Source organism: Dermacentor variabilis, chromosome 5, assembly GCF_050947875.1.
Source record: "Dermacentor variabilis isolate Ectoservices chromosome 5, ASM5094787v1, whole genome shotgun sequence".
Taxonomy (NCBI): domain Eukaryota; kingdom Metazoa; phylum Arthropoda; class Arachnida; order Ixodida; family Ixodidae; genus Dermacentor; species Dermacentor variabilis.
In genome coordinates, this window is record NC_134572.1 from 4,979,508 (window position 1) to 5,004,805 (window position 25,298).

General features: G+C 46.4%; 1 protein-coding gene across 5 annotated transcripts in view; it reads left to right on the forward strand.

Annotated features, from left to right (window-relative positions):
• Nucleotides 1-25,298, forward strand: part of YME1L (ATP-dependent zinc metalloprotease YME1L) — a 156,842-nt gene that overhangs the window by 23,093 nt on the left and 108,451 nt on the right. For 4 of the 5 annotated variants that reach the window (XR_012828390.1, XM_075691602.1, XM_075691599.1 and 1 more), the window contains 3 exons: nucleotides 8,011-8,141; nucleotides 19,859-19,957; nucleotides 20,243-20,384. Coding sequence is in view for 4 of the 5 variants with exons in the window: in XM_075691602.1 (XP_075547717.1) it covers nucleotides 8,011-8,141; nucleotides 19,859-19,957; nucleotides 20,243-20,384 (372 nt within the window). In the remaining variant the exon portion in view is untranslated. The remainder of the gene's footprint in view (nucleotides 1-8,010; nucleotides 8,142-19,858; nucleotides 19,958-20,242; nucleotides 20,385-25,298) is intronic. The other variant, XM_075691600.1, reaches the window with a different exon arrangement.

Sequence of the window (25,298 nt, forward strand, 5' to 3'; positions counted from 1 at the left end):
ACCGGCGTACGCCGGAGAGCAGACAGGACTGCAAGCCATAACAAAGTCCGACTGTTCATTCCCAGCTTTGTACGCATGCAAGCCCCATTGACAAAACTGTTGAAGAAAAGCATAGCTTGAAAATGGGGGCAAGAGCAACGGGAAAGCTTCCGCCATCTCGCTCAGGCGATCGCAGGCACAGCCTCACTGAAATTGCCGGACCTCAACAGGCATTTCGTTATCCAGACAGACACGTGTGATTTTGGAATTGGCGCAGTGCTCCTTCAGGCAGAAGGGACTGAGCTGCGTCCGGCGGCATTCGCAAGCCGAGCGATGACAATGGCAGAGAGCAACTACTTAGTGATGAAGAAGAAATATTTGGCAGTAATCTATGCGCTCTGAAAATTCTAGATGTATGTAGAGGGAACAAGATTCATGATCGAGACTGATCACGTGGCCTTGACGTAGCAGACCCGCCTCCGTGAGCCTAGCGGGAGGCTTGTGCATTGGGCCCCGACCTTACATCGCTTCGAGTTCGAGGTCCGCTATCGCAAAGGAACCACAAATGTGGTCACCGATGCGCTGTAATGGGTGCCGGTGGATGACACCCCACCGGCCAGTCACAACGACGAGGAGGGGGCAGCCGAGCCGCTCTCATCACAGGGAAACCAGGGAGAAGGGAAAGCCCTGCCGGTGCAACCCCAAGAGCATGTGCATCTCGTTGGGGTGAGCCTGCCCCTCAAGATTGCTTTCAACAGAAATCGGCTCATCAGGGCTCAAAAGGATGACGCTCATTGTCAATACTTCGTTGCAAATCTCAGGGAAGAGACTATCTGCTTGATGCGGACAGAGCTTTGCTGAAATACATGCCAGGCAGAGAAGACTCAAATGAGAGACTCAAAGCTGTCATCCTGCACCAGCTCAGATGAGCAGCATTGCAGCATTACCACGAGATAGATGGCCACGGGAGCACACCAAAGACATGGAAGAAACTGAGTCGGTTTGCTACCTGGCCTGGCATGAAGCGTGATGTATGCAAATATGTACAAACCTGCCACGTCTGCCTAGCAAGAAAGCCGAGAGGTGGGAAGCCGCCAGGTTTGCTGCAATCGATTGCGAGCACAAAGCCATGGGTATTTGTGGCTTGCGATTTGATCAGGCTGGTACCGCGCAGTAAGAGAGGGCACTAATTTGTGCTTGTGATCACTTGTCACTTCAGCGGAACTGCTGAACTGTACCCACTACGAGCAGCGACAACGAAGGAGGTGCTGAAAAAACTGTCAGAGACTTTTTGCTGCTATAGGTTCCCAGAGCGACTGATCACCGACAGTGCATTGCATTTTATGTCGATAACCTTCGGAGATACGTGTGCAGTGATGGGTGTCCGGTAGGTGATGACAACATACTGCCATCCTCTGTTGAATGTGATGGAGCGCCAAAATCAAGATGTGAAGCCACTACTTGGGGCATACACCGAAGTGCACAACAATTGGGACGAGCATCTAGATGCAGTCTCCTTTGCACTAAGAACGAGGAAAAAACGTTCGATGGGTTTCACGCCAGCTTTCCTGATGTTTGGGAGAGACCTCCAGATTCTTATGGATACAATCTTGGCCAAACTACGGTGGCCAGGAGAGGGCAGTCTGACGGGCGGCATATCTGCGCCGTGCAAAGGAGAGGTGCGATGCATGATGAAATTTCCCACTGCTACTAGGGGTGCTGAAGCGCGCTGATGTGCAAGGACAAGCCATGGCGTGGCCCTTGCCAGTGTAGTGCCAGTGAGGTCTGCCGGGCAAGCGTAGGCATGTAGACCGTACTTGTTTGCACACCGATCGTGATCACTGGGAAGCTGGGAAGCATTGCACATGTGTTGCTGTATTACTTTGCAGTGCGTAGTACGTGATATTGTGCTGTTCATGTGTTATGTATTAGATAACGCGGCGTGCCCTAAGGGCGTCGAAAGCGCGAACATGTTTTGTACCCAGGTGCAGAACGGGTGCAGAATGTGCATAGTTATATTTTTATGACCTTTGTTTTTATTATCTACCTTGTATACGCTCCCCCTTATGTAATACCCCGACAGGGTCCTTTAAGGGACAATAAATGATGATGATGAAAGCCAAGGGGGGCCTCCCTTTTTAGACCGCCTAAAGACTCAGCTCGGCGTGAATTGTGGTCGTGAAACATCAAATGTGCTAATTGAAGGTCACTTTGACTTGAAGTACATTGAAAGGTCCTTTCGGCACGTGATAAAAGGGGAAATAGTAACCAGAGAAGCAACTGAATGCAATGCAGACAGTATGTGCACACAAAAATTTGACAGGCCTATTGTACCCTGGAGATGAGTTAGCCACACTTTATTAAAGTGCTAGAGGATGCATTCACATTAGTTTTTTTCAACAGAGAAGCTTTATGCTTTCAGTGTGTATGATTTTATGCAGTTCTTGAGCAGTTTAACACTCCGCCAAATGGAATGTGAGCTCCATCACAAAGAGCTCACGGCAAAAATGATCCAGCTTGTGGTGTTAACTAGGCTGCACTTTTTCGCATTGAACAAGGACAAGGCTCTTCAAAGGGAGTGCCAGAAACATTTGACGTTAAAGGGCAACTCCGGTGATTTTTCGATGTCTGCTGATCATTATAAAATTTTGAATATATATTGTAATCAACAGTTCAAGTGGTTCAGACACAACTAGTTATTGTGGGCGAACTCATGCCCAGGGAGTAAATAGAAAGACGACTGCTGCGTTCCGGACAGGAGATAGGAATGCCTTCTTCTCTTTCTCTCTCGAGTGTCGCTTCCACCTCTTTTTCTCGTATTCCCCGACAACAGTCATCTACGATGCGAGTGTGTGCGGCGAATGCACATGCCATTGTGTCTTCATCTTTTTCACCAATACGCCGTTGTCCTCTTAGAGGGCGCACGAACCTGCGCGCCTTGTTTAAAGATAGTTTGTCTTATTTCATTATCTCCCCTCCAAGAACGCATCGTCCCGGTGTGTAAATCGACGAAATTGTTAAGCCCATACTAAGGTGGTATATGGTACAGAATTAGATGTGTTTGGTTGAATGTTCACTGTCTGTCACTATATGGCTTCATTCTGACCACATGCACAGTTTCTGTGCGACGTCGGCATCGTGATGAGCTCACTCGTCCTTCCGGCGTAACTTTTTAGTTTAAAGGTCTGATGCGGTGAAGTACTCGGTAAGGGCCGAAATAATGGCAAAAAAGCTTTTCGGACAGGCCGCACGTCCGCACTGGAGTGCACACCCACACTTGGTTGCCTGGTGCACACTCGACTTCCCTTCGCTGCTAGTTGTATCGATCCACTTCGATGCGCTGCCTTAGTTGAATGCGATGTCAACCAGCTGATGTGCTTCTTCGGCCCTCTGTGTGAAGTCGCTGATGTCAGGGTTCTGTTCTGCACTGTCGCTGACAGGCAGCATTTCATCCAAGAGTGTGGTAACAGTTCGGCCAAAGACAAGCTGGAATGGCGTTACTTGAGTGGTCTCTTGCTATCTGGTATTGTAAGCGAATGTTGCATAGGGTAGTATCTTGTCCCATGTACGGTGCTTTAGGTCTACGTAAATTGATTACATATTGGTCAGCGTCCTGTTCAATTGCTCGGTTAGCCCATTTTGTTTGAGGGTGATGGGCAGTTGTTTTCCTGTGGCTAGTATGGGTGAGTTCCATAATGGATTGCATCAAATTGGCCGTGAATGCAGTTTCTTAGTCTGCGATAACAACTGCAGGGGCACCATGTCTTAGTACTACGTTGGTGACAAAGAATTCAACCACTTCAATGGCCGTTGCACTAATTAGAGGGGATGTCTTGGCATATTGGGTTAGGTAATCCGTCGCTACTACAATCCATCGTTTCTCTGATGACGATGTCAGAAATGTACTGAGCAAGTCCATTCCTCAGGACGACATTCATTCAGAACACCAGAAGGCTCACCTGCTGCTGCTTGCGGTGTAATCTCAAATGCTGATAGCATCAGGTTTACAGTGGTCTCTGAATGGATTGTGAAGGTTCTGCTTATGGCATTGCCATGCCTGCGAGAGTGAAATTTGTGCCTAGTAGAGCCAATGGGAGGGCCTCTGTATCGGCGTTGAGTGAGGTGCCCCCGAATGGAAAGCGGACAGCTTGTGGGAACGTCCAAGGAAGGAGAGCGGTGGGCCATAGAATAGCCGAAAGCGCTGACATTTGGCCCAGTGAATTCCTTAAAAAGAATTGTCATGCAGCTGCCTTTGAGCTGGGGTAGAGGCTCGCAAACCGAGTAGAGGTCTGATGCTGGGGCCAGCGCATGCTGACGATCGGCACTGGTGGACACAGGCAATGTGGGAGGACAAGATGCGGAATGATGTGACGGTTCCAGTGGCGAGAGCGGTTGTGACTGAGCGCTCGAGGTGACATATTAAGCAAAGACGGCTGCTGGCAAGTTGTCGTAGAAGTCGCGGCTGGGCGTGACAGCAAGAGCCTGGAACGCAGCCACAGCCTGGACACCCTACAACCACGGTACATCTGTCGGACCGCGTGAGGCCATGTCACTCGCCTTGGTGGAGTCGGTGCGCTGATGCTGGCATGACTGGGCTCGGTCGTCTGGGTCACTAATTTGTGGGAAGGCTGGCTTCGGTCGTCCGGTGTCATCAATTTGTGGGAGGCGGCGTGAAAAGGTAGCCATTGTAGCAATGATTTATTTAGGCCGGCCAGCCATGGTGCTGCGAGATCTCGGGAGCGGCCGACATGGTGTCCGCTCAGGTCGAGCACGCTAGCATGTTCTATTCTCGCAGTAACTGCACGTGAGCCCATCTTCATCTTTGCCTGCTTTGGAGGCGACAGTCGCGCCGCTACAGCGTGTACGATTTTCTCTGCACCCACTGGCTACATTTGCGGCAGATGGCTTAATGACAAAAGTTGAAAGTTAAGCGTTTCAGATTGTGTTCACGGTCAACATTCACTTGCAGTAACACCATGCAAGCCTGTTAGTAAAAACCAACTCGTCCAAAGTGGCCTTCAAATGTGATCTTCCTCCTTATGTATACTTTCTTGATAATTTAACACCGCAGAACAAAAAGCTCATGTGGATGATGAGGACAAAGGCTACAGAGAAGCAGTATGCATATGCATGGTATAGTAATGGGAAGCTGTTGGTGTGCAAGTGCAACGGTGAACCGGCAATACAGATTGCATGTGATGCCGACCTAGAAAAGATAATCTAACAGATGCCGCTGTTCCTGTGTCTTGTTTATCTATTCGCCTTCCTTTTCTTTTTTCATGGCATCACAAACTAGGCCCTTTTACTATGATGCTTTATCCTTTAATTCTGCTGTGTGCAGTTCGCTTTTTCACGAAAATGACAGGATGTCAGTTTTTCACGTGAATACTAGAAGCCTAAAAAATAAGCACTTTGAAATACAGACGGCCTTGGGTTACCTAAATCATAGATTTGATGTACTTGCATACACAGAAACATGGTTCACCAGTGAAAATGATGTTTTATCCTTCCCTGGGTACAAATTTGAAGGGGTGTTCAGAGAATACCGTAGAGGCGGTGGCGTAGCATTGTGCGTTAAGGAAAATCTTCAGTATGAATTTTTGTCAGATTTTTCTTTTGTTCGTACGCATTACGAATCGATTGCTGTGAAATGTTGTGGAACCCTGGTTGCCTGTATTTATCGACCCCCATCTAGTGATATTGTCGAATTTGTTCAGTTTGTATGCGATCTGCTTGAATATGCTTGTATCCTGAATATGCCTGTTGTTATAGTGGGAGATTTCAATATTGATATGTTGACAAACAGCTCCCCACGACGTTTTTTTGTGAAGCCATTGATACATTTCACCGCACCAATGTTATCCAGTCACCAACCAGAATAACCTTAGAAAGCGACACATTAATAGATTTGTGTGTCACAAACCATGAGTTGTCTAGTGTTCTATCTGGTATTCTCACATTTGATTTAAGCAACCACTTACCTACTTTCTGTATTTTTCCCCGGTTAATAAGGTAACGAAAAAAAACTGCCAGCTCAACAAATCGTATACCGAAGTTTCAATCAAGATAATCTGGCTATGTTTAGAGCTATGATTGAAAACATTGAATGGAGCGATGTTCACTATGAAAAAAATCCTAGTATCACGTACAATATCTTCGTTGAGTTAGTAAAAAGCAAATATGATAGTGCATTTCCATTGTTAGTAAAAAAAAACTACAAAAATGGTGCAAAAATGGCAATCGCCGGCTATGCATGGCGTTTGCGTGATTGCCTGACAAATGCCGCGGTCAAAGCGAATCGCAACTGCGCAGGGCCAAGGGTGAGTCAAAAGGCTGCCTACGACCGACTGCAATGGGACATGGAATTCCAAGTGGGAGACCTGGTCGTGAAACGCAACCATACACTCAGCGACGCGAGCTTAGGGTTTGCAGTGGGTTTAGCACCCAAATTAGTGGGGCCCTTTGAAGTTGCTGAGAAGCTCTCATGACTGAACTACAAACTGAGGGATCTGAACACAGGTTGTATCAGCGACCCAATCCACGTCGGTGAGCTGAAGCAGTACTTCCGAAGGGAAGGCACCGTGGAAGCTGCGACGCCTGCACCACAAACTCATAGGAAGGCAAGCGATTGTCCATCGACCCCGGTGGCGCACCTCTACAACACCCGCAGTCAGTGAAACAGACCGCAGTGAGTCCAGACCCACTCGAAGCAGCAGAACCAGCACCTACGGAGCAGCAGCTAAAGCTGGCCATGGTAGTCACCGAGAGCTGAGGGCATATGGCATGGAATCATGGTTGCACCTCAATTGATCAAGAAGCCAGGCCACCAATCAGCTTTCCCGCAGGTAACTGCGCTGGTGCACTCCCTAGTCCGCTGGATACAGGAGATGAGTGCCAGCACGGGGAGCCAACCTACGGAGCGGGGGTTCACCTTAAGCAGTGTACTTTGGTTCCTGTGCCGTGCTACTGCTGGGCTGGAGCTGCACTTGTCTTCCAGTCAGGGGTCTGCAGAACCAGGTCCCTGTCATCCAAGGGCACGTAGGCCAACCAGGCAGACGATGGACAATCCAAGAAGTGAGCCATGCCCTCTCCAGCCGACACTGGTGTGGCCGACTTCGAGGGAAAATATGCTCTGTTGAAAGGGTGTCCACAAAACATTGAGACCACCGACTACATTGCAGAAGCCACAACACTGAGTAGGTCAGTTGTGGCGAGACCGCCATAACATTGCACCACTGGAGCCAAGGGTGCTTTCGGTCTTAGAGGGAGAGGGATGTGGTAATTATGAAAGCTAATATTTTCCTGCCATGCTATGGAAGTGAGGAGAGTAGACGTCTTCTTCCCCTCTTCCTGTGTGGGGAGCCAGACGGCTTTCCTCTGCTGATGTCGCTGCCCTCTTGCAAACCGGGTGCAAGCGTAACGGTCATGTGGCTGTGGAGCCGCGTGCCCATTTGACCACACAAGTAACACGGCAGGGGGTGCTGAAATTGGTGCGACCGGCATGCGGCAAATGCTGGAAAGCAGAGAGGACTGCGAGCCACGATAAAGGAAGGATCTCAGGTAAACATCTCGTTCCTATTCTTTGTCGTGCCCTGCCTTTGTTTGCCCCATGATCGACCCCGGCAAATGTCGTGGTCGGAACTAGCCTGCTTCCACATGAATCCCCTGGACCAATAAACATTGTTTTACTTGTTATTACTGTGTGTTGTGTTTTCTGCTTGTCCTGGTACCGCCGAAGCCTGACTGTAGAAGGTGAGCAAAAGGGAGTTGACTGTCAAACCTAAGCCTTATGCACAAAAGCGGCTTAAGAGAACCCGAGACTACATGTTTTTTTTTCTTGTCCACAAAATAATTTCACATACTATATATAGTGCTGTCTCCCGACATTAATGACACCAATGATACCAATGATAAAACATTGTGTCATGTGAATTCCATTTTTCCTATTTGTATGGCAAACAGAAGGCAATAAGGTGTTGCCTTTTTGATACTGCCCCCTTATCTGTTACCTGCTTTCTTTCTGTCTTGCAGTGTACACACCTTACCAAATTCGAGGATTCAAGACGAGGAGTAGGCAAGTAGGGGATGTCCATTCGGCTCTTGTGATGAAGGCTCCAGACTTGAATGAGCGGTTTTTGGCTCTCAGAACAAGAAAGGACAAGGTACGCATGACATGGTTGAAATGTTCTCCTTTAGTGTGAGGCCTCTGCAGTGGCTGAGCATGAAGTAAGCTGTCCGTCAAAGTGACCAGGTGAATTCAGGTGCTTTCAGATGACCACACACACCTTGTGCAAAAGTAGCCCAGAACAAACTCAAAATTTCATCCAAGAAATCTATTTGAAGATGTGGGTCATTTGAATTTAAAGGCCTCTCACCAGGTCTGGCCATTTTGAGCTGACAAGTGCAGTGCATGCAATGCGCATTAACGAACGTGTCTGCAAAGTATTACACTGCTAGGCGCCGCAAGAAGACGAATTTTCAAACAAAATGCCATGCACCCGTCTCCTCGTGGGCACCGTGCTCCCAGCCGAAGAATCGATGTCAATTGCGCAGATGTGCCTACATAAATTGCAATGCTGTGGCTTACTCACAGTGACATGTGACTTTGAGAATTATACAAGGCAGCATTAGTTATTTGTTTGATCTGTTGCTTCAATAGACAACTTAAAGTTTGGAGAAATTATATAAAACGTGCAAACAATATGTCTGGAAGTCATTGTTTTACTCTGTGCCATAGCAAGGGGTACGTGCTTCCATTTTATCTACTTGTTCCCATGTCGTGTAGTTGCAGGCGCGGAAAATGAAACTATCTGCAATTTTCTATTAGGTTCCAGTGTGTGATTGTGCTCTTTGATCCACTTGCCTCTGCTTCAGTGCTCATGACTGTGGCACTGACTTAAACTAGTAATCAGGGGTTCTCGTGTAGAGCGCAAAATCATGCTGTGCGCAAAACGAGACAAACAAGACGCCTGGGTGGTTATATTTATGCAAACATCTGAGAGATAGGTGAACTTTTTAAAAGCATTCAGAGAAAAAGGTCAACAACAGGTCATTATCATCAGTTAGTTTTCCTTTTCACTGAAGTGGCAGTAGAAGCTTTTACAGTATTAGTATCTTCATTTCTGATAAAATTTTCAAATACAAACATGCACTGCAGTCAATGGCTCACCAAGGCAAAAGTATGTGTCACAGTAATATTGTTACGTGTGGAAAGACACAGACGAAAGAGGCTATTTACAGGCTATTTACACTGGAGCCAGAGAGCCAGGACGACATTCGCTCGCGCCAAGGGCACAGACCCACTTCGTCGTTCTCGCGGCGGCTCGTCCTTTGAGCATTTTGCGATAATATCCTAATACTAATATGTTTAGATGAGAGAAGTTGCCCTGGCAAAAATCACAAATTCACTTTTGGCGTTAGGTGGATGTTCTGCTGCTGAACATGACATTCTGGGTTTTATTTCTGGTTTAAGGTGCTGCATAACAATGGATTTGTGTGCATGTTAAATAACCCCAGGTAATCAAAGTTAGCTCAGCCTACTGTGCAGCTTTTGGACATAAAGCCCCAGTTGTTAGTAACAAGTGGAACTCGTCACTTTGCTTCTTACAATAATGTTCATGCTTACACATCTTGGTACATATGAAGTAATCAATTTCAGCTTGCTGAAGCGTAAAGCAACCTGTTGCACTGACCTTCATGGCTCAGATGTGACTGGAAATGTAGAGTGAGTCAAGCAATCTACGCAGGTGTGGTGCTTGCCTCACTGTAATGAACGAGGGAAACTCAGAAGCTCGATTTTTGGTTACCACATGCAGCCAGTGAAAGCATAGTACTGATATTCTTATTCGAGATCTGGAAATGAAGAGGAAAGATAAATTGAAAGTGGACAAAAAAAAGAAAATTTACAGATGATTACGATACTCCCTAATGCATAGTTTGAGCGCAACTGTATACGTGTTTTCATTTCTCAATATATCGACTGACGCGGACAATCTGTCTCATGCGACACGTTGCAAACGGAGTGAAGCTTGGTGCGACTGCCTTGCTAATCTGTAGATCATGAGAGGCACTGCAAAGGTGATGCGTGGACGCAATTCATAGCAGCTGCCGCAGGCTGACCTCTGCTCATGCAGCACCTTGTTTCTACATATGGTATCGGTAGTGTCATCGGTGAATGCATGGCACACGCTACTCTGGCGCCATCTTGTAGCCATCGTTGCGGCAACGCCCATCTTGTGCGACACTACACTTGTCACGCTTTTGCCATACCCTCCTCCTCCGCTTTCTGGCTCATGGTTCCACTGCACACTCCTCCGCTTTCCTCCTGCCGCTCTCTTCACTATCACCATCTTTCATCCACGCTCTGCGTTTGCTATTTCATCCTTTGCTGTGCTCGGTCACTTGGTTACGAGGTTGCTGAGGCATGACGCCAACGCTTGCCGCAGGAACAGGCGCCAAAGACCTGCGCTCTGAAACAACTTGGCACAAGTACATGGGAGCAGAACCCACATCCACCGCATGCGGTGCTTTAGTATTGGCATGAGTACATGGCTTATCTTTTTCTGGTGACCTCGTTTTTCACCGGCTATCAGCTGACAGGGTTATCGCTTAGCACAAGAGGCGCCTTCATGTATCAGAGCTTTCTAGAATGTTGTCACTGATTCTATGGTGGAAGAATCTTGCCTGATCAGATCACGTACAAAACACAATGAGTGGCGTATGTTCTGGAACTTTTTTGCGAGCACCGGCAATTATGCCGGGATGTATGATTACTCATGTATAAATAGCTGACACACTTGGCCTCTTCCTCACATTTTGATAAGATTTTGATGATCGATGACTGTGCTCGCTATCATTGTGCTGCAAGTGCTACTTTTTCGTCTGGGCACGAGTTGCTCCGTAAGGAGTTTGTTTTCATTGCAGTTTTGCTGCTGCCTGGTTCGTCACCATCAGCGCCCGGTGCCTATAGTGTCACAATATGACACTATGGGCACCACGCGCGGGATGAGTTTGGACCGGTGGCACCTTCATGCGCTCGCGCCGTGAATGTAATGGCTTGGGGCGGCTAGGTCGGCCGCAGCAGGCACTGCCGCTAGCTATGTTGGTTGAATGTGTTCCATTGTTTCTTCTATTTTGTGCTGCTGAAATACCATGTGGAAGTAAATTTGACAAACGTGTATCATTTTTGGGTGCATGAACCGTTAGTGAAACATTGCTGAAGCTGGTGAGGCCATTCAGTTCAAACAGTTTTCATTGCGGCTTCACTGCATGGAACGGCAGGAAGCCTGGATAACTGTGGTCTGTAGGCAACGGTAGCTATGTACAGTCAGCTGCAAAAGTTTGCAAGATCTGCAATGCTTGGTGGAGCGACACAAAACTGCATTGCTGTGCCGTCTGCTGTCACACAGCATGGTGTCAAGGCTCCCGGCACTTGTGTGCCAGGCATGCTTTGCGCATGCGTGCCCTTTCTTCGGTATCGGGCATGTCTTGCCGCTCGCTTCCCTGTGATGTGCTTTTGATACTTATGGCAGCCGCTGAAGTGCCGGGTCAGTATCGCCACATGTCTGCTTCGGCTGATGCATGGATGACGGAGCTCCTGAGAGTCTTTTGCGCTGCACACAGGGTTGTCTGAATAAATGTTACCTTACAAGTGATGTACCGGGTGAGCATTAAAATTAATTGTCATTTCTTTTCAGCTTAGCTCCAGTGTGTGTGCCACCATTTACAACAAGTGCACCTTCCAGTTATTACATATAAAGCCTAAACGAGCTGTGATAATATTTACAATGAACGTAACAGTTCTGAGTTTCCCCTCTCATTGTGCGGAGGCTCATGGCAGCGGTCTGCAGTGACACGAGTCATTAATTTATTGCCATTTCCTCTCATAACACGGCACAGGGCTTCTTTTCACGTTCCACAGTCACAAAAATGTGACCGCTGCTGATGTAATTTATTCAATCATAGTATCAAAAGCGCATCATGGGAAGCGACATGGCGAGACATGCTCGATAGCGAAGGCCACGCATGCGCAAACTGCGCCTGGCGCAGAAGTGCCGGCAGCCTCGACACTGCACCGTGTGATGGCAGATGATGCAGCGATGCAGTTCTGCGATGCTTAACCATGCATTGCAGATTCCACTAACGTTTGTGGCTAACTGTACAGTGCTCAGCAATTGAAATGCAATACAGTCGAACCCGGCTATATCGAACTCGCAAAAAAACGCCTATCAGTTTGATATAGAGCATAATTCGATATAAGCCTGCTAAATAATTGGATGTCATAAAAGCACATACCATTTATAAAATCACTTTATTGATTAAACTAGCTTAGTTTCGCACGATATAGTCCTGCATTTTCTTCTGCTTTGGCAATTTCGCTGCCTGCGACGCACATACTTTTCCACATTAAGGAGTCGGAGCAGCTGAGGCCGCAACTTTCCGCATTCACGCAGAAGCACCGGACTAGTGCGAGCGCACCAATCACTTCGGAGGATGTGGGCCAAGGACCGTCGTTGCTTTCCTCATTGTGCCCACTTTCACTTGTGCTCAGTACGATGTTGGCAATGTAGTCTTCGTTTTCGGGCTCTCCCGGGGTCGCGACACATCATTTGCGCTCACAAACTCATCCACCGTTGATTCGTCAACAGCTTCCGGAAATTCTGACAGTTCGCTCCAAACTTCGGCAACACTGGCAACGGCTTCGTCGCATTCATCAGAATTTACGGTCATCACCGAGCACGCGGAAGTCGGCACGGCTGAAGCAATTTCAGATTAACCACTCGTACACGGCCGTGCGTACGGGTCGGGCGCCACGGGCACCGGGTCGCGAGTTTGGACGCTTTAGCCCTAATCTCCCCCTTATTCTTCAAGATCGTGCCGAGAGTGCTCCTCGGAATCTTGTGCTCTGCGGGGACATCCGACTTCTCACCGCGTTCGACACGATTTATGATTGCGAGCTTCACGACGAAAGGCAAATTCTGCCGCTTCATCACGGCAACACTGCGGGAGAAGGCCTACAAGGCGCACACAAAAACAGCGAGACAAGTCGCACTTTCGCCATCATGCACGATGAAGGCACAAGAGCATCTGATTGGCTGTCTGAGCAAGCGCTGTGGGCGGGCCAGGATCATTTTTTTTGCAGGGGGGGTGCCGACGGCTCGTCCGAGGCAGCGAGATCGGGCGCGGTCACGGTAGGGAGAGCCATAGAGTTTCTCACTACATTACCTAGAGGGAAATCTGGCGCTGCTGCGCTGTGGTATGCATGGGAATGCCGGTATGTTGTGGATTCGGATTGGCATCGCTCTCGTAGAGGCAGGACGCCTTGAAGACGCGTTTGGCAAGTACCGTTCCGTCTGTCACAATGATTCATTTTCTACTAGAACAGCACGTGAAAAGCTGTTTTAGCTTTATTATTACGCGAAAACATGTTTTGTTTAACTATGAGAACTTGTTATAGCGTGTACGATTATATGTTACGTAAAAAGTATCAGCGGGCCGCTAAAGTTGGAGGACAGATGACAAGGTTCACGCTCGCTTTGAAACAGTTGGTCGTCTGTTCTTGCTTTTCTTCGCTTGGTCATGCATCGTGGGTGAGTAAAGATGTAATATGCGTGAATGGAAACATTTTATGAAGATTTTACTTTGAGAATGCGTTATTTGCGTAGCCATATCCACGTTTTAGACGAAGCCTCTTACAACACCAGCCAACACGAACCTCGCAGACACATATACCGTCATTCCCATGACGGCACGGTGCCCCCTTAAGAAACTCCCATAGACGGTGGCGCCAGATTTCCCTCTAGGTGTTATAGTGAGAAACTCTATGGGGAGAGCCATAGAGTTTCCATTCACGCATATTACATCTTTACTCACCCACGATGCATGACCAAGCGAAGAAAAGCAAGAACAGACGACCAACTGTTTCAAAGCGAGCGCGAACCTTGTCGTCTGTCCTCCAACTTTAGCGGCCCGCTGATACTTTTTACGTAACGTAGTCGTACACACAATAACAAGTTCTCGTAGTTAAACAAAACATCTTTTCGCGTAATAATAAAGCTAAAACAGCTTTTCACGTGCTGTTTTAGTAGAAAGTGAATAATTGTGACAGACGGAACGGTACTTGCCAAGCGCGTCTTCATGGTGTCCTGTCTCTACGAGAACGATGCCAATCCGAATCCACAATATACCGGCATTCCCATGCATACCACAGCGCAGCAGCGCCAGATTTCCCTCTAGGTAATGTAGTGAGAAACTCTATGGGGAGAGCGGTTGGATGGAGCCGCGCAGCCGGGTTTTCTCCGCTGCAGCGAGGGAAAGCCAACTTCCGGGGGCACTTTCCGCCGCTTGACGTTCGATATATCGGGTGTCGCTGCTATTTTTGTTCGATGTAAGCGTAACTTTTGCGATATATACTCATTGTAACTATATCGTGTCCAGAAATTGTTCGATATATAGAATAATTCGATGTAAACGGGTTCGATATAGTCGGGTTCGACTGTACTCGGCACGGATCACCATTGGCGCTTTCTGCGCTGACTGTGAGTGCTGGGGGACACCGAGCTAATTAAGCGAGGTATGCGATTAAGGTGATGCATTGTAACTGCATTTGGTCTGTCAGTGATCACCCAGCACTCACCGGTGGCAGAGAAAAGCAGCGGCAGTTGCGCGCTCATAGTATCACGTTTCAATCGCTTAGCACTGCACATTTCCAAAGCTGCTTTGGTTTTGTCTAGTTCTTCTACATTAATAAAGGAGCTGTTCATATGCAAGTGCTTACTGTTCCATGTGAATTGTATGTATTCATCTCCACACGTGCAACGGCTCCGCAGCTTGGGCACCAAAGGCGAACACTCAGATTTGTAGTCGTCATTTTGCCATCCTCTCAGTGGCTTAGTCATTTTCTTTTAGGGTACATTTCCTTCACTGTGCTTCCCAACTATGGTTGCGTCTGGTGCACGATTCTGTTTGTTGTGCATCGACGGCGAATGCAAACGCAACGGGCTGTACAGGCTGGCTGAAAATGCCGGTATTACACGTGCACCAACCACCATAGACGGCTTTTGCTGCGCTAAGCTATGTGAACTAGACCAAGACTGTAATTAGGCTAGTTTATAAGATTAATATAGGCGAAGCGGCGCAAAAAAGAAAAAAATTACAACAGACCAGGAATGGGAACTTAATGACACATGTGCAGTTGGTCAAGCAGCGCAAGAAGCAGAAAAGAGAGGTGTATGTCTCTCTTTTCTGTCAGTAATTTTTGTGCTGCATCGCCAATTTACATGATTAAATATGCCACAATGTTAACATGCACAGCAAAATAATACCTGGAAAATAACTGCTGGAGTGCCACGTCTTCGCTTGCCTTGGTGAGCTCTGTTTGCTGGGTGCACTTGTATCGCAATTTGTACTCGTTTTCTGCTTTATATACTACCTGATGCCATGAATCTAACCAGCCTTATACAAGTGGTGACCTTTCTGAAGAGCAGACACAAGAAAATTCATTTTCTGCTATGTCAGGCCTTCAAAACCGCAGTGCGAAATCACTGGAAGTGCTGTGTGTGCCTTTTCCCCATCACCAGCTTCACATGCCAGGGCTCTTACTGCTGCCATTCACGGCGCTGTTCGCCAGCGCGCCGCGGGTGCCTTCGATGGCCGCCTGGTGCTTTTTAGGCAACTGCGGCAACCATCCTCTCGTCAACTTGGGTACTTTTGTATGTGTAGATTAGTCCCGGGAGTGTTAGCGAGCACCACTTATGGCCATGGTGGTGAATGCTGAACATCCTTCCAACAATTGGTGTCACATATGTGTGATCTTAGGAGCAGGCAACTGGTCACTGGGCCCTCGTATTCCACATCATAGTACCAGGCAGCACTTTTTGTTGGGCTAGTTGGTGCATGTTACTGAAGTACTAAAGCGCCAAACAGACGACACAAGAAGAGACACAGATGAGCGCTCGTCGGTGTCTCTTCTTGTGTCGTCTCTTTGGCGCTTTAGTACTTCAGTATCATAGTATCAGGTTTGGGAGGATGTGAATTCTGAAACTGTCTTGGCCAGAATATATTAGGTGCAGCGCATTCCATTTTGGGAAGATCTGTGGTGGTGGTTGATCTAAATTTCTCATCCTGACACTGAAATTTGAAAAAAGCACCCACGAGTGCCATGAGCGAGTGTCATCATCATCATCAGCCTGGTTACGCCCACTGCAGGGCAAAGGCCTCTCCCATACTTCTCCAACAACCCCGGTCATGTACTAATTGTGGCCATGCCATGCCTGCAAACTTCTTAATCTCATCCGCCCACCTAACTTTCTGCCGCCCCCTGCTACGCTTCCCTTCCCTTGGGATCCAGTCCGTAACCCTTAATGACCATCGGTTATCTTCCCTCCTCATTACATGTCCTGCCCATGCCCATTTCTTTTTCTTGATTTCAACTAAGATGTCATTAACTCGCGTTTGTTCCCTCACCCAATCTGCTTTTGTCTTATCCCTTAACGTTACACCTATCATTCTTTTTTCCATAGCTCGTTGCGTCGTCCTCAATTTGAGTAGAACCCTTTTCGTAAGCCTCCAGGTTTCTGCCCCGTAGGTGAGTACTGGTAAGACACAGCTATTATATACTTTTCTGTTGAGGGATAATGGCAACCTGCTGTTCATGATCTGAGAATGCCTGCCAAACGCACCCCAGCCCATTCTTATTCTTCTGATTATTTCCGTCTCATGATCCGGATCCGCCGTCACTACCTGCCCTAAGTAGATGTATTCCCTTACGACTTCCAGTGCCTCGCTGCCTATTGTAAATTGCTGTTCTCTTCCGAGACTGTTAAGCATTACTTTAGTTTTCTGCAGGTTAATTTTTAGACCCACTCTTCTGCATTGCCTCTCCAGGTCAGTGAGCATGCATTGCAATTGGTCCCCTGAGTTACTAAGCAAGGCAATATAATCAGCGAATCGCAAGTTACTAAGGCATTCTCCATTAACTTTTATCCCCAATTCTTCCCAATCCAGGTCTCTGAATACCTCCTGTAAACACGCTGTGAATAGCATTGGAGATATCGTATCTCCCTGCCCGTCGCCTTTCTTTTTTGGGATTTTGTTGCTTGCTGTATGGAGGACTACGGTGGCTGTGGAGCCGCTATAGATATCTTTCAGTATTTTTACATACGGCTCGTCTACACCCTGATTTCGTAATGCCTCTATGACTGCTGAGGTTTCGACAGAATCAAACGCTTTCTCGTAATCAATGAAAGCTATATATAAGGGTTGGTTATATTCCGCACATTTCTCTATCACCTGATTGATAGTGTGAATATGATCCATTGTTGAGTAGCCCTTACGGAATCCTGCCTGGTACTTTGCTTGACAGAAGTCTAAGGTGTTCCTGATTCTATTTGCGATTACCTTAGTAAATAGTTTGTAGGCAACGGATAGTAAGCTGATCGGTCTATAATTTTTCAAGTCTTTGGCGTCCCCTTTCTTATGGATTAGGATTATGTTAGCGTTCTTCCAAGATTCCGGTACGCTCGAGGTCATGAGGCATTGCGTATACAGGGTGGCCAGTTTCTCTAGAACAATCTGTCCACCATCCTTCAACAAATCTGTTGTTACCTGATCCTCCCCAGCTGCCTTCCCCCTTTGCATATCTCCCAAGGCTTTCTTTACTTCTTCCGGCGTTACCTTTGGGATTTCGAATTCCTCTGGACTAATTTCTCTTCCATTATCGTCGAGGGTGCCACTGGTACTGTATAAATCTCTATAGAACTCCTCAGCCACTTGAGCTATCTCATCTATATTAGTAATGATATTGCTGGCTTTGTCTCTTAATGTATACATCTGATTCTTGCCAATTCCTAGTTTCTTCTTCACCGTTTTTAGGCTTCCTCCGTTCCTGAGAGCATGTTCAATTCTATCCATATTATACTTCCTTATGTCAGCTGTCTTACTCTTGTTGATTAACTTCGAAAGTTCTGCCAGTTCTATTCTAGCTGTAGGGTTAGATGCTTTCATACAATGGCGTTTCTTGATCAGATCTTTCGTCTCCTGCGATAGTTTGCTGGTATCCTGCCTAACGGAGTTACCACTGACTTCCATTGCACACTCCTTAATGATGCCCACAAGATTGTCGTTCATTGCTTCAACACTAAGGTCCTCTTCCGGAGTTAAAGCCGAATACCTGTTCTGTAGCTTGATCTGGAATTCCTCTATTTTCCCTCTTACCGCTAACTCATTAATCGGCTTCTTATGTACCAGTTTCTTCCGTTCCCTCCTCAGGTCTAGACTAATTCGAGTTCTTACCATCCTGTGGTCACTGCAGCGCACCTTGCCGAGCACGTCCACATCTTGTATGATGCCAGGGTTAGCGCAGAGTATGAGGTCTATTTCATTTCTAGTCTCGCCGTTCGGGCTCCTCCAGGTCCACTTTCGGCTGTCCCGCTTGCGGAAGAAGGTATTCATTATCCTCATATTATTCTGTTCCGCAAACTCTACTAATAACTCTCCCCTGCTATTCCTAGTGCCTATGCCATATTCCCCCACTGCCTTGTCTCCAGCCTGCTTCTTGCCTACCTTGGCATTAAAGTCGCCCATTAGTATAGTGTATTTAGTTTTCACTCTACCCATCGCCGATTCCACATCTTCATAGAAGCTTTCGACTTCCTGGTCATCATGACTGGATGTAGGGGCGTAGACCTGTACAATCTTCATTTTGTACCTCTTATTAAGTTTCACAACAAGACCTGCCACCCTCTCGTTAATGCTATAGAATTCCTGTATGTTACCAGCTATATTCTTATTAATCAGGAATCCAACTCCTAGTTCTCTTCTCTCCGCTAAGCCCCGTTAGCACAGGACATGCCCGCTTTTTAGCACTGTATAGGCTTCTTTCGGCCTCCTAACTTCACTGAGCCCTATTATATCCCATTTACTGCTCTCTAATTCCTCCAATAGCACTGCTAGACTCTCCTCACTAGATAACGTTCTAGCGTTAAACGTTGCCAGGTTCATATTCCAATGGCGGCCTGTCCAGAGCCAGTGATTCTTAGCACCCTCTGCTGCGTCGGAGGTGTGACCGCCGCCGTGGTCAGTTGCTTCGCAGCTGCTGGGGACTGAGGGCCGGGGGTTTGATTGTTGTGTTCATATAGGAGGTTGTGGCCAAGTACTGCACCAGGGTGGCCAATCCTGCTCTGGTGAGGGAGTGCGTTACCGGTTCTGGTCACCGGGATCAGGCCACACTCCAGGCCTGTTTGTGCAATTTTATCAACACGCAGATTTTTTTTTTTAATCCGGTGGAAAATTGCCGGCACCGGGATTCGAACCACGGACCTCTTGCACGCGAGGCGGGTGTTCTACCTCTGCGCCACCGCTGCAAGAAGTTTGCTTTACGTGACGACAATATAACATCTTGTTGGGGCCAAAGGGGCTGATGTAGACTTCACGTGGGTCTGAGTTTTTGCTGTGACATTACAAAACACCCCTTCTTGGCAGGGGAAACAGCAGGGACCTTTCCAACTAGCCGAGCAGCCTTCCACACCACACACCGCACCTTACTGAGGTTGTAGAACGACCTCAGTGCGAGTGTCACTGATGACCAAAACCCGAATTGCCTTTGACACTGTGTGCCGTGCACTGAGCACTGGGGGCATAGGGAAATAAAAGAACAAGAAGTTTTCTGATTTCCATAAGGGTGTTGTCTACAATAATTACGGAATAAAGGTCCAGTAAACCATCAAGGACATTTTTAGCTCAAAGCAACCATCATAAGTAAACACAAATATCCTCCCTTCACTTTGGCACTGTTCTGAATTGTACAGATTTCGGATGATATTAACATTTTCCTAGGTCTGTGTTATTTCAATCTACTGAAGTCCTGTTTCATTGTTGGCAGGACAAGCAGAAAGTTCACTCAGAAGCTGAGCACAATGAGCGTCTGAAGACGCTTCTGTCCGATGAAAACCTGACCCAGGAGGAGCAGCAGAGACTTAGGGTGGGTACTTTATTCATCCGCTTTTCATGTTTTCACATCTTGCCTTGCAACTACATGGTTAAAGGGAAAAATAGATTGCAAAGAAAGCCAGCTTTTGAAATTTATCTATTATTGATTTTGCTTACTCTGGTTGAATACTACCTATTATCACATGGTCATAGCCGAGATCGGCTAACTTTTCAGTAGCCTGCATATGTTTATACTGTTAGTTTAGCAGCTGGTGTATGGTTCATTGAAGCCACAAAATGGAGGAGAGGAAATTGCGATGGAGTGAATTCTGTGCAGGTTGCCTTTGCTGAGGGCTATATGGCGTGCGACCCCAAGGCCCGCACAAGCACCAAGCTCCGAGTGTTCAACATCTTTCGTGACCTGTTGGGCATCATCTTGATCCTGGCAATCCTTTTTTCCTTCATGGGTGAGCTCTCTGGTACCAGGAAAACACTTCTCTTTTCTTTCTTTTCATTCGCTGCTTCTTTTTTTTTTTTTGCAGCCAGTGAAAGTGCAGTTTGTCAAGCCACTTAACTTGAGATTTTTTGGGATACACTAGAATCTATGCCTATTAGCTCATGCAAGCATAAAGGATGAATGTTCAATAGCAAGTCAAAGGGTATGTGCTACGGTTTATACTGTTGCATTAAAATTTTTTCAGCTGACCATGAAAATTAGTTGCATGTTGCTTTAGAGGATGCATCTGAATGCAGTACTTTGATGCAGCCATGACGGAAGAAAAAGTCATGCTAGGGAAAGTTTTCTTTCTTTTTTTATCTGCTATTGGGCATAAAGCTTGATGTACAAGATACGTATGATCCTGTAACCATATATATTTTTGGGAGCATTTTGGTTATTTACCCCAGTAATTTCACTTGGGGGTTAGTTGCTGCAGAATTAACAACTTAGTTATTTTTTTTCAATTTGTGTCCTGCTAGCGCCCTGCTTCACACACATTCTAGCGCCCTGCTAGAATGTGTGTGATTTATTGTCCTGCATATCACACTGGCAGTGTAGACAGGAATGTCTAGGCATACTAGGCTCACCACATTCTGCAATGCAACTCCGACACAGTACCGACACTCCGGTACCAACACCATCCATTTCGTGCCCTGCAGTAATGACACTTAGTACTATAGCCACCTATACCCTGTGGGGACTCTCACACGTCCCTTGATGTGGTCTTCCCCGCATGGCTCCTGTCTCCTGTAATCTGGCATCAGTGCATGGCTTTACGGCGGCGGTCGGTGTGGTTGCAGAGTACTATGAGAGCTGGCGCGAGTGTTACGTTGCTAACGCCACCTAACGGTGGGGTTACGTGAGAGCATAAGGGAGAAGTCTGCTCCTCTTTGGCTCGGGGTCGGAAGGTGGCGCGGACATTCTGTGCGTGCACTGATTCATGCTTCTGTGAGACCGTCTTGCGAGGCCTCGTTCGAACATGCCACCGTATGTATGAACATATACGCGAACGACTAGGCGTTGGTGTCCAGCATGGGGACAAACATATTCGATCGATATCTAATTGCAGTGAGTCGGACTTCCTAGATTAGTTGTCCCCATTGGCTTGTTCTATTGGCAATTCGGCTGGCTATAGATTGGTGAATAAAAGGTGCAATAAATGCCCTTGTGATTGTCTGCACTACTGTGTTGTTATTCCTTTGTCCCAGGAGCATGTTTGAGACCCCCACGACTCCTTCATCTTCTTGCACTACAGCATGAGCCACAGAGGCATCCCTTCCCACATAAAATTTATTCATTGGTTCCTCATAGCCCGAAATGCTTGTGATGCATAATCAACAGTATTTGTTAACCATATATAAACTTTAGGTTTGGCTGAAAGTAGGCGGCCACACTCATTGCGCAGTATAAAATGGAGAAACTGATGATGGGGAGTGGCATGCTGAGGACACATAGGAAAGATGCATTTGGTTGCGGCTTCAGGCTACATAAACTGCATCAAGTCATGGCGTTGAAAGTCTTTATTTCTTTATTTGACAATACAGTTGATCCTGGATATATCAGGCTGATATATTGAGTAATTGTCAATATCGAACAGTTGTAAAATCTCCTTGAAAATCCATGCAAAGGTATGGTAGCAATGTACTACGTGTACATCAAACTCCTGTTCAGCGCCACATTCAATAAGTAGTATATTGAGCGCTGGAGCTGTGCCATGCTCCTGCAAGAACACTTCTCCTTACTGAGACGCTATCATTTCTCGTGTTGACTGAACCGTTTGGTGCCGACAAATTTGAATTAAACTGCACTGTTTTAGCAAACGCTAACAAAAAAAAGATTGAATCTGAAAGGCAGTACATGCTATAGAGAAAAGATGAGCTGTTCTGCCTGCTGCGCACATGGATGGCTCCTGCGAACTGTAGGCATTTGTTATCGGCAGGAGCAGATTGCCACTCTGCTTCAAGAACGCAGAACACCTCCTGGTGCGAAACGTGTTCCACAAGAAAGCACGGATGATACTCAATCTTTTCACTGAATGGTGCCGGGCATGGGATGCGGGCTCTTGTGTGGCTGACGCGCACTCGCAATGCTGAAACGGTATCTTCGATACCTTTGCAGAGTGGCGCCATGCCTCAGTAGTTACCGAAGTTTACACTTCCGACCAACTCAGACGCTTCACTCTCTTCTGCAGAATACAGTCATGTCCCGTTATTAGTAAAATGTATCACAAGCTCTCGAATAAAAAATGGCGGCTGCGCTTGCAGTTTCGAAGTGACAGGTGATCGGAACTGGGTGCCATTTTAAAAGAGCTATACGACGCTGCATTTTGTTCCCTAGATGCACTTTTCTGACGGAAGCTTGCAGCTAGGTGTGGGAATGCACTGGGAACAAAAATAACTGGTTTTCAGACCAAAGTGCTGCTGAATCGTAACTGCTGACACCAGTTTCAATGCGGTTAATTCTTGAGCGTTTTTAAGGGAGAATTCATAATGAACTACTGATATAACTGCATATCATATTGACCGCAAAAGAAGGCAGGGACAGAGGGAGAGAACACATAAACAGTGTTTATGTGTTCTCTCCCTCTGTCCCCGTCTTTATTTGCAGTCAATATGATATGCAGTAAATACCAACTAGGCCAAAGTGAAGTTCTACTGATATAACGACCACTTTTTGCGGAACTATAGAGTTCATTATAAACGGGTTCGACTGTATAACAAACTGTCTTACAATGTCCTTCGAGTTTGATATATCCTCAATCGACTGTACATTGTTGTCATGGCGCCGATGCAAAAGCAAGTAGCCTGGCTCAATCTCTAGCAGCACATGACACGAGCAGCACAGAAACAGCAATAGTTGTGCAGCAAATTCGCCTACAAGAAAAGAGATTTTTTTTTTTTTGCACTTGAATGATCAGTTCGTTTTGAATATTGAACAATGAAAATACATTTCTTAACCCTTTCAGGGTCAATGACTTAAATATACGGCGCTGTGAACAAGTCCAAAATGGTTGATGCCGTATATTTACGGCACCGTCCGTATGTTTAAAAAGCACGCCAATTTTCTAATTTTTTCTTTCCTGGCATGTGCTGCCTCTATGCGGGAATACAGAAAATTTTTTTCTCGCTCCTCCCTCGCTTGTTTTTCGTTGCATGGTTTGTTTTCGAGCTAGTATGCATGCTCCAGCGTGTCTACATACTACCGCTTGCGCATTGGCGCATGCCGGGGTGGGTGGCGATTAGTTTGGGTTTTGTTGTATGGGTGGTTTCGACTTCTTGCGCTTGCAAAACTGATGGCTATCTCGTTCCTAATCGCTCAAAGGGTGACCGCCTGTTATTCGCTCGTTGATTGCTCGCAGGGGTGCGCATACGAAAAACGCCGCCGTGCATGCGTCTCCTTTCTTTCTTTTTTTAGACTCCTGAAAACTAGTCACCCCTGGTTCGTGATAACACGAAGATCAGTGGAAGTTTGACACACATTTTGCTTCTTTGACGGGCACGCAACCACACAGTTTTCTTGAGTGCACTCACATACGTAGTTCGATTATGCTGTGAACGTAAATATTAATGTAAGAGCAGGAACATTTGAGAGTAGCGAAATATTCTCATGTGCTCATTTTCTAAGCCTTGAACTATGCGTATAACAATACATCAAATTTTTAATTCTTATAAGTTTATTTTCTTTTGTTATTGTTGTTATTCATGAATAACCAGTACATATATACCAATGCAAAATACTTTTTCTCACTTTACAGTCACTCTAGAAAAATTAAGATGAATTTTTTCGAAACAGGTCCCTCTGAAGAATTTAAATCTGCAATTAAAAAAGTCGACCCTGAAAGGGTTAAATAGTTAACATCTAAACATTGCTATCAATTATTACAAAACAAACCAAGTTCACCATTTTCATTAGAAGTGCCTGCAGAGAAAAAGAAAACCAGAAGGGAAAGTCCATAGTTAAAAATGAATATGCTAATTTCACACAGTCCAAACCATGTGCATGCAATTTTGGTACAGGCATGAAACAATTTAATCGCTAGCTTTGCTAAATTATGCACAATTCATTTTTGACCAAATCTATTGAGTTTGCTCGCCGTTGTTTGCGATGAGTGGTAACTTTGAGGCTGAAGTCTTGTAATCTTGTCGGTGTTACGTTGCATTGTTGTTGGAGAATGTTGGGCACGGGACCAGCTGAGTTGAAAGCAGAAGTGGAACTGTTTTTATTCAGGGTTCATAGACTTGGGCGCTTAACACAGGTGGTTCAAGCTGTCGGTTAAATAGAAAAACGGCGTATAGATGGCAGGACAAGAGGAAGTGACAATTATAAATTGTTGCGTACTTAATACAGTTGACCCTTGTTAAGTTGGCCATGGTTAGTTTGACTTTTTGCTTAATTTGAATCTTCCGGCGAGAAACATGCATTGCGACGAAAGAAAATTTTGTTTAGCTTGAATGTGAAAGCATACCACTTTCGTTAATTCGACCCCCACCCGCGTCACCGCGTGAGTGTAGCAGTTGCTGAGAGTTGAAGACAAGAAATTTAGCAGGCAGTGCTGCTGGCCTAGGCGGGAAGCTGTTGTACTTAACTTTTACCTTCAGTGCAATGCTGAGTCGGCATTTAAGCATGTTGGCACTCGTCATTGCGTAAGTCTTCACTCACTCTTTGAAAGCAAAAAGCAGAAATACAATACAATCTACTTTGAGCGATAAAAAGTATTTGAGTTTGTTCTTTTTGCCGCTGTTTGTTAAGTCGACCTTTCGGATGGTTTGACCAAACCTTGTGGTCCTGCAAGCGTCGAATTAATAGGAGTCGACTGTATAACAGTGGACTGCAGTAGCTATGTTTTGCAGTGTTAGAATTCTACATACATACACTGTGTTGCAGCATCAATTTG